Source organism: Corvus cornix, chromosome 2 (genome assembly GCF_000738735.6).
Source record: "Corvus cornix cornix isolate S_Up_H32 chromosome 2, ASM73873v5, whole genome shotgun sequence".
NCBI classification, from domain to species: Eukaryota; Metazoa; Chordata; class Aves; order Passeriformes; family Corvidae; genus Corvus; species Corvus cornix.
The window spans coordinates 121,801,881-121,820,998 of record NC_046333.1 but is presented as its reverse complement, the minus strand read 5'-3'; the positions used below and the strand labels follow the sequence as shown (position 1 = coordinate 121,820,998).

The following is a 19,118-nucleotide window of genomic DNA, read 5'->3' as shown; positions in this document are numbered from 1 at the left end:
AAATAAAGAAAAAATGCGGATCTTTTCTTTCAATACTGTACTGGCCCAGTGTGACATGTAACCTCCCCAGCTATTTTTCTTGGTTCCTATCACAATATTTGTATATATGTCTGTATTACTTTTCTTTTGTCCTTTATCTTATTAAAAATACAACTTAAAAAAAAAATTATCAGTCCTATTTTTAAAAATTACTTGTAGTTATACGTCATGCTAATAACTCCGTGTGTGTTGACTGCTTTACCAAAAAAAAACCAACATAGGCAAAACCCTGCCACTGTACAGAAGAAATAAAAAGAAAATCCTTGGAAAGATAATGGAACTGCTAATATGAAACTAATAAATAAATAATTAGAAGTGAATAGCAGAATTAATGCATATTCATTTGTGTTTATGGAAAGTAATCTGTATTGGGTCTGGCTGAGATAGGGTTCATTTTCCCACAGCAGCCCTCACAGTGCTGTCCTTTCTATTGGTAGCTGGAAAGGTACTGATAACACACCAGTGTTTCGGCTACTTCTGAGCTGCACAAGCTTTCACTTTTCTTTTTTTGCTTTGGTAAACTGCCTTTTATCAAGCTAGTAGTTGTTTCCCATCTTATTTTCTCTCCCCTGTCACTCTTAGAGTGATAGCTTGGTGAGCACCTGGCATCCAGCCAAGGACAACACAATATACAGTCCTATCAAACCATCTTCACATTATATTTTCTGTAATACTGGTTGCTTAAAGGATGAAGAAAATTGGGATTTAGAGGTCTGTTGAAGCTGTAGACTTTGACAAAGTTTTACACCACTGCAAATCAAATCTGTTTTGTTTTGCAATGTTAGAACAAAATAAGTTGGGGTTTTTTTCAACCTGCAGAGCTACTAGAATGAGCCTTATTAGCAAGCCTTTGTTCTGTGGCATAATATTGGCTAGGGACTTTCTTTTGACTGCAGAGAAGATATTGTTGTTCCTGGCAGCAAGTGGCAAGTGCATGCAGTGGTTGGGCTGAGACCTCCCTACGTGCCACTACGTATACAGTAAGTTTTTATTGAGAGGGTGATAAGGTTGTCCAGAGAGGCTGTGGATGCCCCACCTGTGGAAGTGTTAAGGCCAGGCTGAATGGGGCTCGGAGCAACCTGGCCTAGTGAAAGGTGTCCCTATCCATGGCAGCTGTTGAACCAGGTGGTTGCTCATGGTCCCTTCTAACCCGAGCCGTTCTATGATTCCGTGACTATCAAGTGTTGGGTATCAGGTGCCCTCCACAGTAGGGTCCCACCAGGGACTTGGGAGTTGGGCATGATCAAGCTTGGAACTTTGTGGGGGCACTGCCAAGCAACCTGACAAACATTCCATAAACGTTCCACTGCAGTTGGTCAGGTAGCATCTCCTGCTTGTGGCTTGTTTCAAAGACTGCACAGGAGGATGTATTTGTCAGATGCTCCATGTGTAAATATTTTGGACACAGCCAATGTTTAAATTGTCCACCGGTGTCTTTATTTTGGGATTGCCAGTTGTAGAGAGATCTTGATGCCAGAGCATCTTTTATGGGTGGGCTGGTTCTTGTGAACTGAAATGATCACTTCATGTTGTGACTTTCAGTAGATTTAACTTGCCCTCTAAATTGATCTTCTTGGCACCAGAAGGGCCTTCATGTTTAATTAACTTTTCTTTCCTGCTTGCAAATAATTTTATAATGTCCTGTTGACTTAAGAAATGGCAGAAATTTGGACACAGGCAAAGTGAAGCAGTCGTAGCATTTCTGCTTGTGTGTCTTTAACTTAATTCTCTTTGTGAAGCCCAAATTGACATTGTTTTCTGAAAGGTTTTCAAAGAGTATCAGCAGGGAGATATTTTTTTCTAGCACATATAGTCATGGAAAATCAGCATGAGACTTTAATTCCAGTTAAGAGAAGACTAAGCAACCTGTTGTCTGAGGATGGCTGTGAACTAAAAATGACTTAATGCTATCACGCAGAGCAACTTAAATGCTATGAAAAACTGCCATAATTTCTTTTTGTTATCTTCGTATGATCTTCAGAATTCTCTTTTTTTCCTACTAAATGAGATTCTTTCTGTACTGTGTTCAGCAAGAGGGGAAAATAACCTGAAAACAATGTATGTTTGCAAGTCCTCAAATGCTTGTTTTTAAATCTCTCTATAAAAAAAAGTAAGCATTTGACCTAATTTTTAAGTAGAGTTGAAAAATTTGGCTAAGTGTCAGTGACTCTTGCTTTGTGCACGCTATATTAAAATACCGTGCTGACTATGTGTGTTGTTTTCAATGGGATATTTTTGTACTTTCCTATCTTTACTCTTATGTATCAACTTTGTATCTTAGTACTGCAGAAGCAGTCTTGCAAAAAAAGGGGGTGACTCAGAAAAGACACCTAGACAGCAGAGAATGGGAGACCGTGGGGTGTTCCACTGCACAGAAGAAGTAGATACTAATTTAATTTACTATTTTATATGTGAATGGCATTTCACATAAAGAAATTACTTAGTTATAATTTTAATTTAGCTGAAAAAAACTTTTTCCAAAGCGTAGTATAGTATAAACTAATATTTTATTCTTGCTCTCTAATTATAATTAACATCTTACTATTACAGTCATGCCACAGCTACGTTCTAAGGTGGAGCAAATACCTTCAGAAGACATGAAAGAGCAGTGATATGCTGAAACACATCATATACTATGCTTGCTGAATTGCCTTATGATTTTTGAATGGACAAAAATAAAACCCCCAGCTTTTTACAAATAGCTATCTCAGGGCTTGGGTTTTCATTCAAATCTTACTAAAAACTGAATTCACTGATACCTACTTTATCTGTGTTTGTTCTTGTGCCAGCCTTGCCTGTGAGCTCAAGTAGTCCCCTGTCCCAAGAGGAACTCATGCTAAAATGATAGACACTAATCAATCATATTTTCTCTGTCTTAGTTTTGCTCTATTAAATCAAGTTCCTCCACTGTCCTCTTGAATGTCAGGCACTTTGTTTTTTAAACATATCCATAGCCTGCTTTCATAGTTGTTTTTGGTCAGATATAAATTCCTTTGTGGTTTGTTTCAACCAGAATTGGCCATAGTACTTCATAAATCATCTTTCAAATGCCAGTATGTTTTTCTTTTTCTGCTAGGAATTGCTTTGTCCTACACTACAGTGGGTTCTACCACACTCTTGGATAATTAACCTGTGACTAATTGATACACTCAGTTTTGTATCTGGCCAAGTGTTTGACTTTCACATTTACTAAACCCTATTTTAGAGTAGAAATCCTTGCTATTAATCCTGGGTTCCAGAGTGGTGTTCCTATTCCCTCCCCCTTGCGTTAGTTTAATATTTTGTGTATATGGAGTGCCTTGAAAATGATACTATAAAGGCACCAGATATGCCCACAGGTTTTCTGCATGTTTGTGTCTGATTTTTCCTGTTTCTTTTAATTAGGAAAGTCTAGATATGGAAACAACTGGTGAAGAAACAACTGAAAATCCAGGTAGCATTCTAGGCTAGTTCTGTTCTAAATTTCTTTGACTATGCCCTAGCCAAAAGCTTTTTCTTAAGCAATTGAAATGGACTGAACTACTGGTATTTTTCCTTTGTTAAAAAATCTGTGTTGCTCTTGACATTACAAGCCATAGCCACAGATTCTAGGGCTGTACTGGTAAAGAGCTCATAGGGATTCAGACAAAGAAGTCTTAAACCCCAGTGTTTTTGCAAAACGTGTGCATGATAAAAATCTATGGAGAGGAGGGAATACCTGTCATACAGCACACTTTGAATATATCATTATTTGCAACAGTACTTAAAGAGCTTAATGTTCTGTGCAGTAATTTCATCATAAGGAAGCGAAGCAAAAGGAAAAAAGCTTTGCTTTGTTGAGTGCTATCAAGATACACTGGAAAGTAGGTTATAGGCAGGGTTTTTCTTAAGAGCTAATTTCTTGCGTGGATGCAAGTTTTTTTAATGGAAATACATGCACTCAACTTTAAATTTCTTACCTTCATTCTGCCATTCTTAAATGTCTGTACCCCATGCACATTCTATTTTTTTCCTATTTGGGATCCTTACTGTTTTCCAGTAAAAAAATGACCTATCTTGAAAGAATAGTAATTAATGAGACTTCATAATCTTACTCATGTGTTTTACAGTTCTCCTTAAAAATCAGGGGTGTGTTTTTTCACTTCTACTGTGCACTGATCAACCCCCACCTGCCTTGAAACTTCCCCTGAACTTAGAGATGGGTGATACACATCCTGTTTTCTGCCTCTTTGACTATCCCACTTTATCTTATATTTGTTTGTGACATTATTCTAAATCCTTTGCTTTCAACAGAACCTAGAAATTGTGAGACAGATTCTTCAGTCCCATCTTCATCTGTCTCAGAGAGAGATTCATGCCAAGGGAATAAAAGGTTTGTGTATGGCTAAGTGATAGTTCTTTCTCAATAGTGCTGTCACATGGCTCAATAATGCTTTCAAGGGGTTTTGAACTGGTGGTAACTACAGATAAATAGTATGATTATTATTGTCGTAGTCTGAGAATATAAAGAAAACAAACACTGGTGGGGAGGCCATTCTTTTTACTAGCCTTCATATTTTATTTGAAAATGCAGTATTTATGGTCACTGATGGGGTGATGATGAGGGTTGTGGCTGAGATTGTGTAACTGAAATTTATTTGTTCTGGAACTAAAGCCAGGATCTCCCTCTGAAAACTTTAGACTATTTAATCTCGAGAGATGAAAATTATTTTCCTAAAACCAAAGACAGTTTAATTAGAGGGAGAGCCTGTATGGAGTTTTAATGGATTTTTTTTTAATCACTCAAACACTGATTCTGATGTCTCTTTGGAATCAGTTCATGTTTCTGTATGAAGCTATCCTTAAACCAGAAAAATGTTAAATGAAAATCTAATTTATGAATTGGATTAATAATGACAAAGGGGTGTCAGATCATATAAACAGAGCATGGAGAGTGCCTTCCCTTGCTAGATAGGAACACTTTGTTTTGCATCCTTGAAAGCAGACTATTATGGAAGGAAAGGATTTTGAAGTCAAATTTTTAAGTAAGTGTAAAATGTTGATATTTCACAGAGTGGCTGCATAATGCTAAGTGAAACTTGATTTGTGTGTCTAAGAGAGAGACTGGACAAAAGGAGTAACTTGATTAAGAAATTTCTTTGCACACTAGTGAAACATTTTACCTTCCTAAGAAAAATCAAATAACTGCTGTCACAAGGAAAATCACATAATGTACTTTGAAATCTGATGAAAATTCCAATGATCTGAAAACTTACTAGATTTCAAAGTAAACTCTGAGATAGCATTAACTTAAATTTTGGTATTACTTAGGGTGCATTTTAATTTTTTACTTGTTTGAATGTTTGCAGACAGAGATATGGAGTCTTCAGCAGTGATTCCCTTTTCTCTTCTGATGATGATGAGGATTTTGAAATGCAGAGGAAGAAGAGAAATTTAAGGAGGTTAATGAAATTGGAGAAGAGGGGAGGGAGTAATCTGCCTGGGAACACTTTGCATATGCCTAACTGTGAAGTGTTGCCATCTTCATCTTGTACCCTTTCTAAATTGTGGCAATATTTAATCATACCTGTTGGTATTGACAACTGTAAATGGAGTCTCTAAAACTGGATTTTTAGAATTGACTTTTAATAAGAAATTTGATTTCTAGGTGGGAATGGGAGGAAAGGTACAGATACACACTTTGGTGTATTTCCTTGATGTAAAATTTTACTGCTTCTGTGCTTTACCATTGTTTTTTCAGAAAGAAAACCATTACAAGAGAAAATGTTATAAGTCAGGGAAATAGGTTTTATTACTTAACAAATGCTCTAGAAATATTAAGTGAATAACAGTCTAACAAACGAGCTTTCAGCCTGACGTCTTTCAGATGTGCATCTTCTGGCACACACATTCCAAAGTCCTCAGGAAAATCCAGGAGAGGTGGGCAGCCTTTATAATATTAATCCCCATTGATATAAGTGTTCTCCTGGAATGTAACTTTTTGAAGGTAAAAGCTAGAACTATTTGAAAGATGTCAGTGTGTTTGGGAAGGGGAGGAATTCTTCCATCATACTAATCAAGGTTAGTCCATGGTCTCCACATACGGAATAATTGTTCTAAGCTTGCATTCCTATATGTGCTGTGTTGACTGGCATGGATATTCATAAGTGCTAAGAGTTGTTAAAAGAATTAACTCAATTTAATGTCTGGAGCGACCATTTTCCTTTATTGATTCATAGCCATTAAATGTATAAAGTTGGAATGAATATTTAATTATTTAGGAAATTCATGCTAATTTATAAGGTCTTCTGCATTCACTTGCCATCATTATAAAATCAAAATTCTTCTATCTGCATTGTAAGTTAGAGAGTACCTTTTTTTCCTCCTTAATTCAAGTCAGATCTCTTCTGGTCAGCTTTCAGAAAGGTGCCTTAACGGGAGTTGACAAAGATACCATGAAAATGGGAGGAAGTTTGGCTGGTGTGGAGCAAATGCAAATAGATGGTTCAGTAAGTGGTTTTGGTTCATTGTGGCAGTGAGACATTTGCAGTATTTATGAAAGCTTCCAGTAATGGGCCATCTACAACTCCCTTGGTTTATGGTTTTCTCTCAAGCAATCCAGCTTCTCATGGAACCTTATCGAGGTTGCAGCTTTCTGTAACATATAAAATGTGTTCTGTTGGCTTCATCTTTAGGTACAATTTGATGGTGTGGGTGGTCTTTCTGACCACATTTCATCTTTAAAGGAGATGGTCATTTTCCCATTGCTTTATCCCGAAATCTTTGAGAGATTGAAAATTGAACCTCCAAGGTAACAGACACTGTTTAAAACTCTAAGTTATAATTTACCTATTTTCAGGAGAATTCAACTGCGTCATCAATATGTTTTTGTGCTTCAAAATTCTCAGCAGTGTTGATTTTTTTTTAAACAGTAGTAAAATGTAATTTTAAAAAAAATTGATAGAATTTAGTATATATGTAGGTCCAGAGATTTACTTTGTGGTGAGACTATCCTTTCAAAGTGGTTTGCTTTTCAAATGTGGAGTTGGGGATATTTTCTTTAAAGCTCTATATGTAAGTGGGCTTAATTAGTTTGTAAGCAGGAAGTACTTTCTACTGGTAGTCAAATGTTTGTTTAGCAGAAATCCACTTGTCTCTGCCACCAACTTTCTTTTTTTTCAAGTTCTCAAGTATCAGTTTTACAACTGATAGGACATGCAACTAGAAACTGCAGTGTTTGTTGTGCTTGAGCTAAAATAAGAATCCGTCCTCTTTTTACACAGCTAAGTGGCTTCTGTGTTACAAAAAATAATCAGTGATTTGATTGTTAGCTTTATATATTCTTGCTCAATGAAACTCAGTCATGGCATACTGAACTAGGATCTAGAATTCTTTGCCTTCAGTGACTTTAAAAGTATTTCAAAATAGAAAATATTTCTGTGCTTTGCTTCTTTACCACTGAAATTCTTTTTTGAAGAAGCAGTGTATTGGCTTTTCTAGTTTATGTAAGTGCAGAAATGCAGAATATCTTTCCAGCTTTAGCATACTTCTTCCTTTATCACCAGCAAAGGGAATTCTAGTAACCCAAAGCTTATTAAGGCAGAATTAAGTGTTTTACTATAAAATCTTGCCTTATGTGAAAACAAGAATGAATATGTGTGCATCATTGAAAAATGAACTGGTGATTCCTAAGTTAGCCTAGTCTCAGATTCTGATTTGAAAGTTTGTTCTTGTATGGCTCCAGCCACGCTTGCTGGATTGTCACAAGTTTTGAAAGTGTCCTTTTGGGATGCTGCAAGCTTTTATCAAGGTTTTGTATTTCTGCATCATCCTCTTTACTGATTTTGTTTGCTGCCTTGTAGAACTGTGTAGGAACGCTTCTGACTTTTCTCACACTTCAGCTGTTACTGCTATCTTATCCATGAGGTGTTTTGTTTAGGAGAGCAGAGTTGTGTGTTTTAAGGATGGGGTTTGTAATAGGTGCTTTTCCATGGTGATTTTTTCTTATGTGAGTTTTTTTTTTAATTTATTTTTTTTTTAAATTGCAGAGGCTGTCTATTCTGTGGTCCACCAGGGACTGGAAAGACACTGCTTGCTTGTGCACTTGCTAATGAATGCAGTCAGGGTGACATGAGAGTAACCTTTTTTATGAGAAAAGGTGCTGAGTGCTTGAGTAAATGGATAGGAGAATCTGAACGACAGCTTCGTTTATTATTTGAGCAGGTAAGGTTGAAATGTGCCATGTGTTCTGTCTGAACTGGAAATAATTTTCTGTGGTCAACAAGAACTCACTCTTTTTTCTTTTGTCAGCTCCTTCCACTGAAACAGGATTGCCACTGTTTCCTTTGTCAGTTGAGTTTTAGGGGCTTGAAATCTTGAAGTGTATTGGGAAAGATTAGTAAAGGAAATAAGAAAATCCTGCGAAGCACCACCGCTACCACCCTCCTCCCTCCCACAAAACAACAAACCGAACAACCTCCCAAAAAGTCACAAAAAATGTTTCAAGAAGCAAGAGGTGGTGGCTTAAGATCACAGGGAAAAGAGATGCAGGCTGAAAGCATGGTCATTTAAATTGGTAACAGAGGGTTGCTTCCAGAACCTGTAACTGAGTTAAATCCTGTCTCTGTTCTTGTGGTTGCCAGATAGATGTTAAAACTATTGGTACAGTTTTTTTCTTGTCACCCAGTCTCTGTGGGTTGACATAGGCTGCTGTCTTCAGTTACTCATGCCACTTTACTCTGTTAGCTCAATTAGCAGAGTCTGAAAAATCTAGTTCATGCCTTTCCAACCATGATGTTTTTCATGCATTTTCCCTTTCAAATAGGGCTGTTTCCCTGATGTCAATATTCCTGTGTTTTCATTGTAGGCCTACCAGATGCGACCTTCAATTATTTTCTTTGACGAGATTGATGCTCTTGCTCCTGTACGGTCCAATAAATAAGACCAAATTCATAGGTAGGACATGTTTTGTATCTACATAGAAGCTGCTTGATCTTTATGAAAAAAAAGATGGCAATTTATTTAACTTCAAGTGACACATTCATTTTTACTGAAAATTAGTAATTCCATGCAAAAGAATCTCAGATGAATTTTAGACAGTAATTGAAAATGATTTGCCGAGCTTGATATCGACACAAGGCCTGTGTTACCTTATCTGTATTTTATGACTTAAAATGAGTCTTTTGCTAACAGCATCTCATAAATAAAAACTTGTCCTTTTTGAGTGATCACTGGACAAGGTTATGTGTAACTGAAGAAAATTTACTAAGCTGGTGAATGAAAATCATATTTTTCTGTTAGCTCTGTGGTGGGGACACTTCTGGCACTTATGGATGGCTTAGCCAGCAGAGGAGAGGTTGTGGTCATAGGAGCCACCAACAGACTGGATTCTATAGATCCTGCTTTACGAAGACCTGGGCGCTTTGAACGAGAATTCCGCTTCAGTTTGCCAAACAAAGAGGTCAGAACTTCCACTCAACCGTAGTGCTTATGTGCCAAAGTCCATCTTTATAACAAAGCCCTGGAATGAGGCAGCATTGTGCGGCAGTGCAAGTCTCCATCCATAGTGTACAGCTTGGACACAAGAGGGATATCTGGAGACATTACATTGCAGACCTGGCCCTGGGTATCTATGATTAGGGTGATTTGAACAAGTAGTTAGTTCTCTAGTTAGTTTTGGTTTCTCTGTGACTGGTGGAGAAAAGGGGATGCTGACAGTGACTGAAATGTTTAAGAAAGAATGAGTGTATTAATTAGTTATAAACTATTCCTATAGCATCTTGAAAGTGAAAGAAAGGGTGAGAGAATTCCGCCTTGGTAGCAAAAACTTTGATCAAGGCTGGTGCTGGAGCGAATTAAGTATGTTGGGATCTCACTGGAAGTTATTGACAGGGACTTGGACAAAGTTTTGAAGGACACAGCACAGGTGCAGGGCTTGGGAAGCATTTAGTTCAATGGCAATAGTTAAGCAGTATAAAAATGGATATATAGCAACTAAAAAATATTGAAGGGGGGACATTGCATGCAAAACTGGAGACTTCTTGTTGTATTTTCTCTCTGGCTATCTCTGATATTTCTTAGCACTTCTTGGAAAAAGGATAAAAGGCTTGTTGGGTTGAAAGCTAGTAAAAGTGCACTAAACAATGCATTTAGCACAAATATTTTTCTCCAGTTTTCATCTGCTCTCAGGAACAGGAGATGAGGTGCCATTAAAAAGATCTAATACATGATTCCCTAATGTGGTAGAATTCCAGAAATCTGCCATAATTAATCTGTGTACCAAGAAATACTTCATGAAATTTTTCTAAATTGGAGAGAATTTTCTTTGACAAAAAAATCTCCATTTGTAGATAAGAATTTTACCATGATTTTTTCTTCAGAATCTTTATGTCTCACACTTGTGAAAACTGACTTTTATAGAAGATGTAAATGCCTTTTACTTGACTGCAGCCCCCAGCAAGAGTTTAATGTAACAAGTTTAGAATTATTGAATTTCCTGCTTGAAGTAGCAGACAGCATATTAATAACTGACCTTTAAAATACTAAAAGGTTTAGCTGATAAGAAAAGTATTTTTATTGGTATAAGGGGTTTTGTGGGTTTGTGTTGTCATTGTTCTTGTAAGAGAAAACTTAGGGCAAACTGAAATGCAACTGTTTTCAGGCAAGAAAAGAAATTTTCAAAATTCATACACGAGACTGGAACCCGAAGCCGTCGGACAACTTACTTGAAGAGCTGGCTGAAGAATGTGTTGGTGAGTTTGAAAACAGTGTGGGTTACTGCATGGGACTTGAGCCCTAGGGAACCTGAGCTTGTATCAGGCAGTACTCGAGCTCTTGTACCTTGCTGCAGAGAGAGGCAGTGAGGAGAAGTTGGCATGCCTTGGGAGCAAAGTTAGGTGCTGCTTTCAATTTTCTTTTTGTCTCTCAGAACACTGAATGGGTTTGGAACATCTTTCCCAGGAACAAAGTTTTGACCAGCAGGCTGCTGCCTAAGTGCAGGATATCAGGCTTTGAGCCACATAATAGAGATTTTCTGCAGCACAGTAACTCTTTAAATTCTCTCTTAGCCTGGTAATTTTTGGCAGAATAAAAAGTCTTTCAGTGTTGCACTTTAGAAATATTGGCCTTGAATTCTGTTTTGTCTGAGACTGGCATAACATTTGATTCTTGTTTTGGTTATTAGGATACTGTGGTGCCGATATTAAAGCCTTATGTGCCGAAACCGGTCTCTGTGCTCTGCGGCATCGCTATCCTCAGCTATATGAAAGCAGAGAGAGACTGCAGATAAACATGGATTCAATTAAAATAAAAGCAAATGATTTTTCCATGGCCATGCAGAAGACTGTTCCAGCTTCACGGAGGGTTGTGCCTTCCCCTGGGCAAGCGCTATCAGCTATTTCAAAGCCACTGTTAAAAAACACACTGGAAAGGATTTTACAAACCTTGCAAAGCGTGTTCCCCCATGCCGAGCTTGCACTAAAGAAGGACCAACAGAAAGGTATAACGTCTACATTCCCTTGGTTAAAAATCTGCCAAAGCAAAAGCTTGTGATTTGTGCAATCAACAAACACAAACCTCTCAGCTGTACTGGCAGCACAGTTTTGTACTTTGTGTGTGCACAGTGCAGGGTGGGAGCTGCGAGTGACTCGCAAAAGCAGCTGAGAACTATGTGTTCTTTGCTGGAGCACCCAGTTACTGACAGTACACACAGTTACTGACAGTAGCTAACAATCACATTTATCACTTGTGGAGAGGAATCTAAGTTTTACATTATTAGCACCTCTTTTCAAATAAATGCTTAAAGCAGGAGAAATGTTTTTCAGGTGTCCGGGAACTACATAAGTTGTTTCTAATCATCTTTATTCTTAGGAGAAAAACACACAAGTTTTTGTTAACAGAGATAGTACCCAATGCAAATCATGGGACATAGGACAGCTTTGTAGAGACTTGTGCAATCTCCTTTGATTTGTGGCAGAATGAACTCTTCAGAAAATAGCATTCAAATGATGAAATACAAGAGAAGTGTTTTCCAGCACCAATTTTGAATGTGTATTAATGTAAGAGAGAGATATGGACCATACAAGAAAGTTAACAAAGCTCTCTTCTCTTTAAATCCTATTTTAGGAAATTATGTGATTGAGACTGATGAGGAATCAGCATCAATCTCTGAAGAGAAGCCAACTCATAAAACACCTGATTGCAAAAAGGCAGAATTCTGCACTTTTAGCAGGTACGTTTGTCCCTGGTGTGGTTCCATTTGTAAGATGGCTGGTCTGTAAACTGTTTTGGTGTGAGGGATGCTAGATGAAGGAGTTGAGAGTGTGTGTGAGGGGTGGTCAGTATTTGCCAGATGTAAGTGTGAAGCTACAACTAGTTACTACTGCTCTAACTGAGTACCCTGACCCATCAAACTGAACTGTTGTGTGGGTATTTGGCTGGACAGGCCCACTGTGGCATTTAAGAGCTGTTACTTAACCCAGCCAAAAGAGTAGCGGACATGCTGGGGACTGGCAGGATTTCTTAGCAGAGGCAGAGTTTGTGAGAAAGTAGGCTTTGATAGTCTTCTGTTCACAGACCAGCTTATTATTTTATGGAACAGGGAGAATATTTACAAAAAAAAAAAAATAGGAAAAAACTTTACTGTCTGTTTTCATATTCATCACTCATTTTAAACTTTTCTTCTTATTGCTGTAGAAATCCTCGTGACCAGCCAACATCTTACAGGCCACGGTTCTTACTAATTGAAGAGCCAGGATCTGGGCAAGCTTCTGATTTGGCAGCTGCAGTAATACATTCCCTGGAAAAGTTTCCAGTTTATACACTGGACACACCAACTTTGTTTGCTAGCACGTCACCAGATGAAACGTGTGTACAGGTAGCTTTTTCTCTTGTTAGTCTCGTAGGATTAGTGTATAAACTAATGAAGTAAGCAAAATTCATTGTCAATATAAGTGGCCTGATTTAAATGTGCTGTTTTGTTTACTTCTGTCTGAAAATTCACTTTTCTGATGGAATGATACCAAGTAAGGATTTTATACATGGCCATGGTTTCCATTTGAAATGTAACAGGGAGAATGTTACTGGTAGCTCAGGAAGATGGGAAGTGCTGCTTATAAACCCCTCTTTGTGGCAAAAAATCCTGCTGGTCTCACGTGGAATTTAGAAAGTTGTTTGTTGCTTTTTAAGACTCTGTGCTACCAGTAGATGGCTCTGCACCAACCTGACGGCATGTCAATGCACATTCTGTAGCCTTTTTTTCAATTATATTTGTAGGGCAGCCAAGGTTTTAAGAAAAAGAATTTTCTTGTTTGGTTTTTTTTCCTATACACATGCAGCTTCTACTGCTGCAGTACATGCAGCAAAAGCATTAAAATTCATGGAATACTTAGATTTGTACAGTGTTGAGTTTTCATTTACTAGGAAAAGGAAATATAAGCAGCTTAGTGCTTTTTTGCTTTTTTACTTTTGGGCAGTAAATCCACTTTGTTTTTTGGCATCACCGTATTAAAATATTTTGATCTCTAGTAGCAGCATTTGAGATCTGTACAAGTTAGGAGAAACACATTATGTGACTGGATACTCATTTGTCACATAGGAGGAGCAGTTAATCTGAAATGGTCCATGGAGAAATTTGTCGCGCGAAAGGACTGTTCCACTTCCCTCATCCCGTAGATGCATGTTGTCTTCTGTGATTGAGGTGCCATCTGTAGGCAGTGGCTTGTGGTTTTCCAAAGCCGTCTGGTCTGATGGGTCCTTTGGTAATGAGAGGCTGTGAGTGATTTAGCTCTTAAGACAGTCTAAGGACTGGTCACCTCTTATAAAATGTGATTGAAGTTATGAACTATAGCCAGGCTTCTTGTGCTGTGTTAGCCCTCATCTTTTCACATAGGCCTTTGTTTGTTCAGACTCTATTCCAGTCTGAATAGGGTGTGTCCCCCCTCCGAACTGAAAATGGTGTAGCTGCAGTTGTGTGGTGATTTTTCCAGGCAAATACATCTTGCTGAAGTGTTAGCTTTGGGTTTTTTTCAGGCACACCACTACATTGGCTGAGTTCTTAGGCTCTTTAGGAGTTATCATATACCTAAGTAGTTTTGAAATCAGCAGAGATTCAGGTCTGTTTCTGTCTGCATAGAAATGCCTATATTAGAGTCAAAGTGAAAATTTTACATGATTGTTAAGGAGTCATTTATCAATTTGTCTTGATGTCTTGCCTTCATGCCTCTTATTTCGTAAGATAGTTTGACTGATACATAGTTATTTAGTAGCCTGTTCTACATGATGTAGTTTTCTTATCCAAGCTTCATTTTACCAGCTGATGCGAGAAGCTCAAAGAACAGCACCAAGTATCATTTATGTCCCACAAATCCCTTCATGGTGGGAGACTGTTGGACCTACACTGAGGTCTGTTTTTACAACACTACTGCAGAGCATCCCAAGGTTTACTCCAGTTTTACTCCTCGCAACATCTAATGTACAACTGAGAGATCTCCCAGAAGAGGTATTTCAGTTGATACTTTATTTCCTTTGTTACTCAATTTCTTGTTAATTTATAACGCCCTGAAGCATTAGTGTTACGTGTGGCTCCTAAGCAGATTCCTATTAATTACTCAGGCATCCAAACCCAGTCCCTTAAAACTTGCTTAGACAAAACAATGCTGGAAGCATTTGCCTAAAGTGTTTTCTGAGTAGAGATTGACTTTGACCCAACTTTTTATCCCTTCTCACACACTCAAGCTTATTAGACAGATGTATGGACTTGCTTCAGGCAATGGTTTTAGTGGCTTAAAGATGGTTAGGTGTGTCCTTAGTGAAGACTATGGTACTTGAAAGGTTGCTAGGAAAAAGACTGTTTTTCTGAAAACATTTTTACTGAAAAGTCAGAGATATTTTTTGCTGAAAAAGTACAGAGATTACACTGTTATTGATGGAATGTGATTTCAAATTTAAATTATTTTTTTAGAATTTCAATTACTTCCTTCATCTGGGTGAAAACTCAACAAATTAGAAAGCTAAGTTCCAGTTTCTGTTTAAGCAACTTGGAAATAAATGTTTAGGTGCATTCTTTAACAAAATTCTTCAAGAGGACATGCTGAGCTTTGTAGACGTGAGACTGTGCATTCAAGGAAGGTGTTCAAAATGTGAATGTGCTGCTCTGATTATTTTGTCTCGGTAACAGAAGTTTTTATACTGTTAATAAGTGCCTTCTAAAATAAGGATTGAAATCCCTTCCATACCTTTTGGTAGTAGATATAGAAAAATGGAATACAGCTTGGAAGTATTCAAATTGAGACACCTCATTTAAATTAATTAAAAATAAAATTAGAGAAAGCCCAAACACCTTACTAAAAAGCCAGCACTTGTCCTCCGAGCCTTGCCGTTTTCCCTCTGTAGCTGCCATGAAGATTCAAGCCAAAGGCCAGCAAGGCATGTAAATGCAAAATAAGCAGCCTTGAGGATGGTGAATCCCCAATCACCCCTTTCTCAGTTGTTTATCATACAGTTTCTTCCTAGCTTCCTAGCTCAAAATCTAGAAGGTGATCCTTGGAGAAGGCATTTTAAATTGCCATGCTATAAAAACCTAGTCTTTTAAGGCCAAGAAGGTACCTTTTCATCGATAGTCTTATTCAGATAAGTATTCAGTTTAATTCAGAGAGATACTCAGCTCTTTTGGAACAGAATATAAGAAGTTTGCATGGCCTTGTATAACTGAAGTATCTTTTCTCTTCATACTTTAGATAAAAACATTGTTCAATGATGAATATGAAGAAGTTTTCAGAATCCTGTGTCCTACCTGTGCTGAAAGAAGACATTTTTTTGAGGACTTAGTTATGAAGCAAGCTGCTCAACCTCCTGCATTAAAAAACAACACAAGTGAGGAGGATATTCTGCATATAAAACTTTTCTAACTCTAGGTTAACAGATAATGCAGTATTCACTGTGGTGATAATTTACTATCGATCATTTTTCATGTGCTTGTATATGAGTTCTATCAATTAACAATTTTCTGATTCATTTAAGCTTGCCAGCCTTTGGAAGTAGTGCCTGTAGCTCCACCACCCAAGCCTCGAAAGCTGACAGAGGAAGAAATAAGACAGGTGGAAGAGCAGGAAGAGGATACATTGCGTGAACTTAGGATTTACTTAAGAGATGTGGCACAAAGACTTGTCATTGACAAACGTTTCAAATCATTTACAAAGCCCATTGACCCAGAGGAGGTTAGTATTGACTTATAATACTATTATAACTGTGTGTATTCATAATTCCTCTGTGTTTACGTGTCTTGCTGTTTGTGTGCTCTTTCTAGGAAGGTTTATCTTTGGTGTTAGGAATGTACTATTCTGATTTTCCAAGAAGAAGGAACTGAATTTTGCTTTTACTTGACTCCTTGAGGCTCTCAAATGCTTATTATTTGAGTATTCACTGAAAGTCCTATGTTCTTTCTAAAATGTCTTTAAACCTTTAGCGTATTTCAGTTAGAAGGGATCTACAAGGATGATCTAGTCCAAGTGCCAGTTACACCAAATGCCAACACAATTTGCCCATGAAAATGTTTGGATACATTGGCGTGTGTCTTGGGGTGACCTTATGATGTGTATCCCATATCGCTGCCTATGCCCAGAAATTAATTTCTGTGCCTTTCTATGCCTCTAAACTGAGTCTGAGAGGGGGAAGGAAAAAACTGAGCAAAACTTTTTCAAAGCAGTTTGCATCTTGTTCAAGGTCACACACAGATAGCAATTTGTTTCCCAGCTGTGGCAGGAGAGGGAGGAAGCACCCGGCTTGCTGCTCCCAGGACAGGTTTTTTTTGGCCAGGGGTTCAGCTGCTTTTTCTCCAGAGAGAGACTGAGAGTTGAATTTTTCCTTCCCTGGAATTTCGGATTTTCTCCCTTTTCTACTGGACTGCTTGATTGCTTTAACATCAGAACACATCAGGAGGACTTTCCACCGGGCACAGAGGGCCTGGCCCTGGGCCAAGCCCCAGCTCTGAGGAGACCAAAGGGAGGACTCTAACACTTTCCCAGGTTTTTCCTTCACAGCAAAAGATTTTATTATTTAGTATTATTTTCCTTTCTCGTGTGTTTGTTAAATAAATAGTTTTATCTCCTTCACTTTCCTTCGAGGAAAATTTATTTTTCCTGAACCTGGTGGGGGAGGGGTGGTTGTGCCTTCTCTCAGAGGATGTATTTCTAAATTTGGCCAAACTGGAACAGTGTGTTACAGCACTAAAAAGCAGAGAGATCACTTTCTCTATATTTATAAACAGTACCTGTAGGGCTGTTCTAATAAAGTCTGAAGCTCTTTGATTAACTGTCAATATGTTCTGTGAGAACAGGAGTAGAAGCAGCAGTTTGTCAAATAAATTTTCAGATGCCATTCTCAGTTTCATCTGTAGCTTTCCTTAGTACATAATCAACCATAAGGGCTGCATGGGTTTTTCTTGCTCCCATGCACTTCCCATTAAAATTGTTGAATAAGTCTAAGACAGGGGCATGTACTTCAAAGTCAGTTGTTTTAAGATAGCTTTGCATTTCAGCAAAGTCCCATTCCCTTGAGCATCCACTGACTTGTCTTTTCCTTTCCTTGTAGTTTCCAAGATGTGAATAACCTATAAACACATAGATGTCCTTATCTAAACTAGTCATTAGGCTCCTTTTATGCTTTGAGTAAAGAAATCAGCATCTCTGGGTCCAGTTATCTCATTGGAGACTAGATGCTTAGGACAGGTGCTTCAAAGGTGCAAATCCTGCAGATTTTTTCTTGCTGCCAACAACAAAGAGAATCTAAGGTGACTACTGAGAAAGGCTTCTCTGCTGTGGTTTTCTGAAAGGAAGTGAAATGAATCCAGCCAGTTCCTTTCTCTGCTCCACACATGCTTCTGACCACCCTGCTTCTATTTTCCCCCTCTCCTGGTCTGTCTCTTCAAAGACACCTGAAATACCTTTCCAATTTTCAAGAAACTATCTGGTTATTTTCTGCATATTTGAGTGTGTTATAAATATCTGGGACTCTTCAGAAGTCCTTTATTTGACTTTATGAAAATAATTAATTTTTGTAGCTTAAATCTCTGAGCATGTGTCTTTAATTTGTAGGCAACCAATTGCAGGGACACTGTTAAACAGCCCATGGACCTCTCGACAGTTCTGTCCAAGATTGACATGCACCAGTACCTAACTGCAAGAGATTTTCTAAAGGACATCGATCTAATCTGTAGTAATGCTTTAGAGTACAACCCAAAAAAAGGGCCTGGAGGTAAGGGTGTATTTTTTATCCCTAATTCGGAAAAAATTTCAGATGTGTAAATTGATAAATTTTGTCTGCGGAAATTTAGTAATCCCACAGTAGATGTGGGATCAGATAATTTTAAACAACCCCATTAGATAATTTAAACAACCCCAGAGAGCATTTCTTGCTAGATTGTAAATGTTTTAGCATTAGATATATTGTTTGGGTATGGAATTGTAGCAGATGTGTTGATTGGTAACTAGTACTTTTTCTTAAATAATTAACTTTTCTGTTTTCATGCTGAAAATACTGACTGAGATAACCTTTCAGAACCTGCCTATGAAAAAAGAAAAATCATTCTAAGTAACCAAAATAAAGACTTTCATTGACTGGTAGAAAATTCTCAGTTCTGACTGTAAAATTTCAGATCCCCTCCTGAGGCACAAAGCTTGTACTTTGAGTGATACTGCATATTCCATAGTGAGGCATGAAATGAATGAAGATTTTGAGCAACGCTGCCAAAAAATTAAGGAATCTCGTAAAGAAAGAGGTATGTTTTTTGATGCTGAGGATTTTAAGACTTGTCTCGTGCTTTGTAACCAGCCACACAAGACACAATTCTTTGCTCCGCAGGGTGTAAGAAAGAAGACCCAAAGTGTAATGAAAAATGGAAGATGCCCACAGTGCCTGTGAATGCCAGTACCCCCTGCTCTAATGGCAAGTTTCATTTTATTCAGACTTTCTTGGAGAAGGTGCCAAAGTCACTTCTCTACCTTCTGTGTTCCTGTGGCCAGGTTCCTGTGATCCTTGGTTCTTCATGCCAGAGGCATTAAATATTTCATTATGCTGCTTCAAAATGTGGAGTAAATCCTGAGGTCATTCATTCAATGTGCTTATGA

The 19,118-nt window shown here is 37.9% G+C and overlaps 1 protein-coding gene across 1 annotated transcript; it reads left to right on the top strand.

The window, feature by feature from the left end:
- Window positions 1-5,008: 5,008 nt before the first annotated feature.
- On the top strand, window positions 5,009-19,052 carry LOC104692918 (ATPase family AAA domain-containing protein 2-like). Its single transcript, XM_039569665.1, is given in 16 exon segments — window positions 5,009-5,042; window positions 6,301-6,506; window positions 6,693-6,808; window positions 8,046-8,220; window positions 8,864-8,952; window positions 9,298-9,457; window positions 10,658-10,748; window positions 11,180-11,494; window positions 12,121-12,226; window positions 12,691-12,871; window positions 14,309-14,494; window positions 15,732-15,867; window positions 16,015-16,211; window positions 18,087-18,246; window positions 18,647-18,769; window positions 18,853-19,052. Coding segments are annotated over 16 exon segments (2,475 nt in total).
- Window positions 19,053-19,118: the final 66 nt, after the last annotated feature.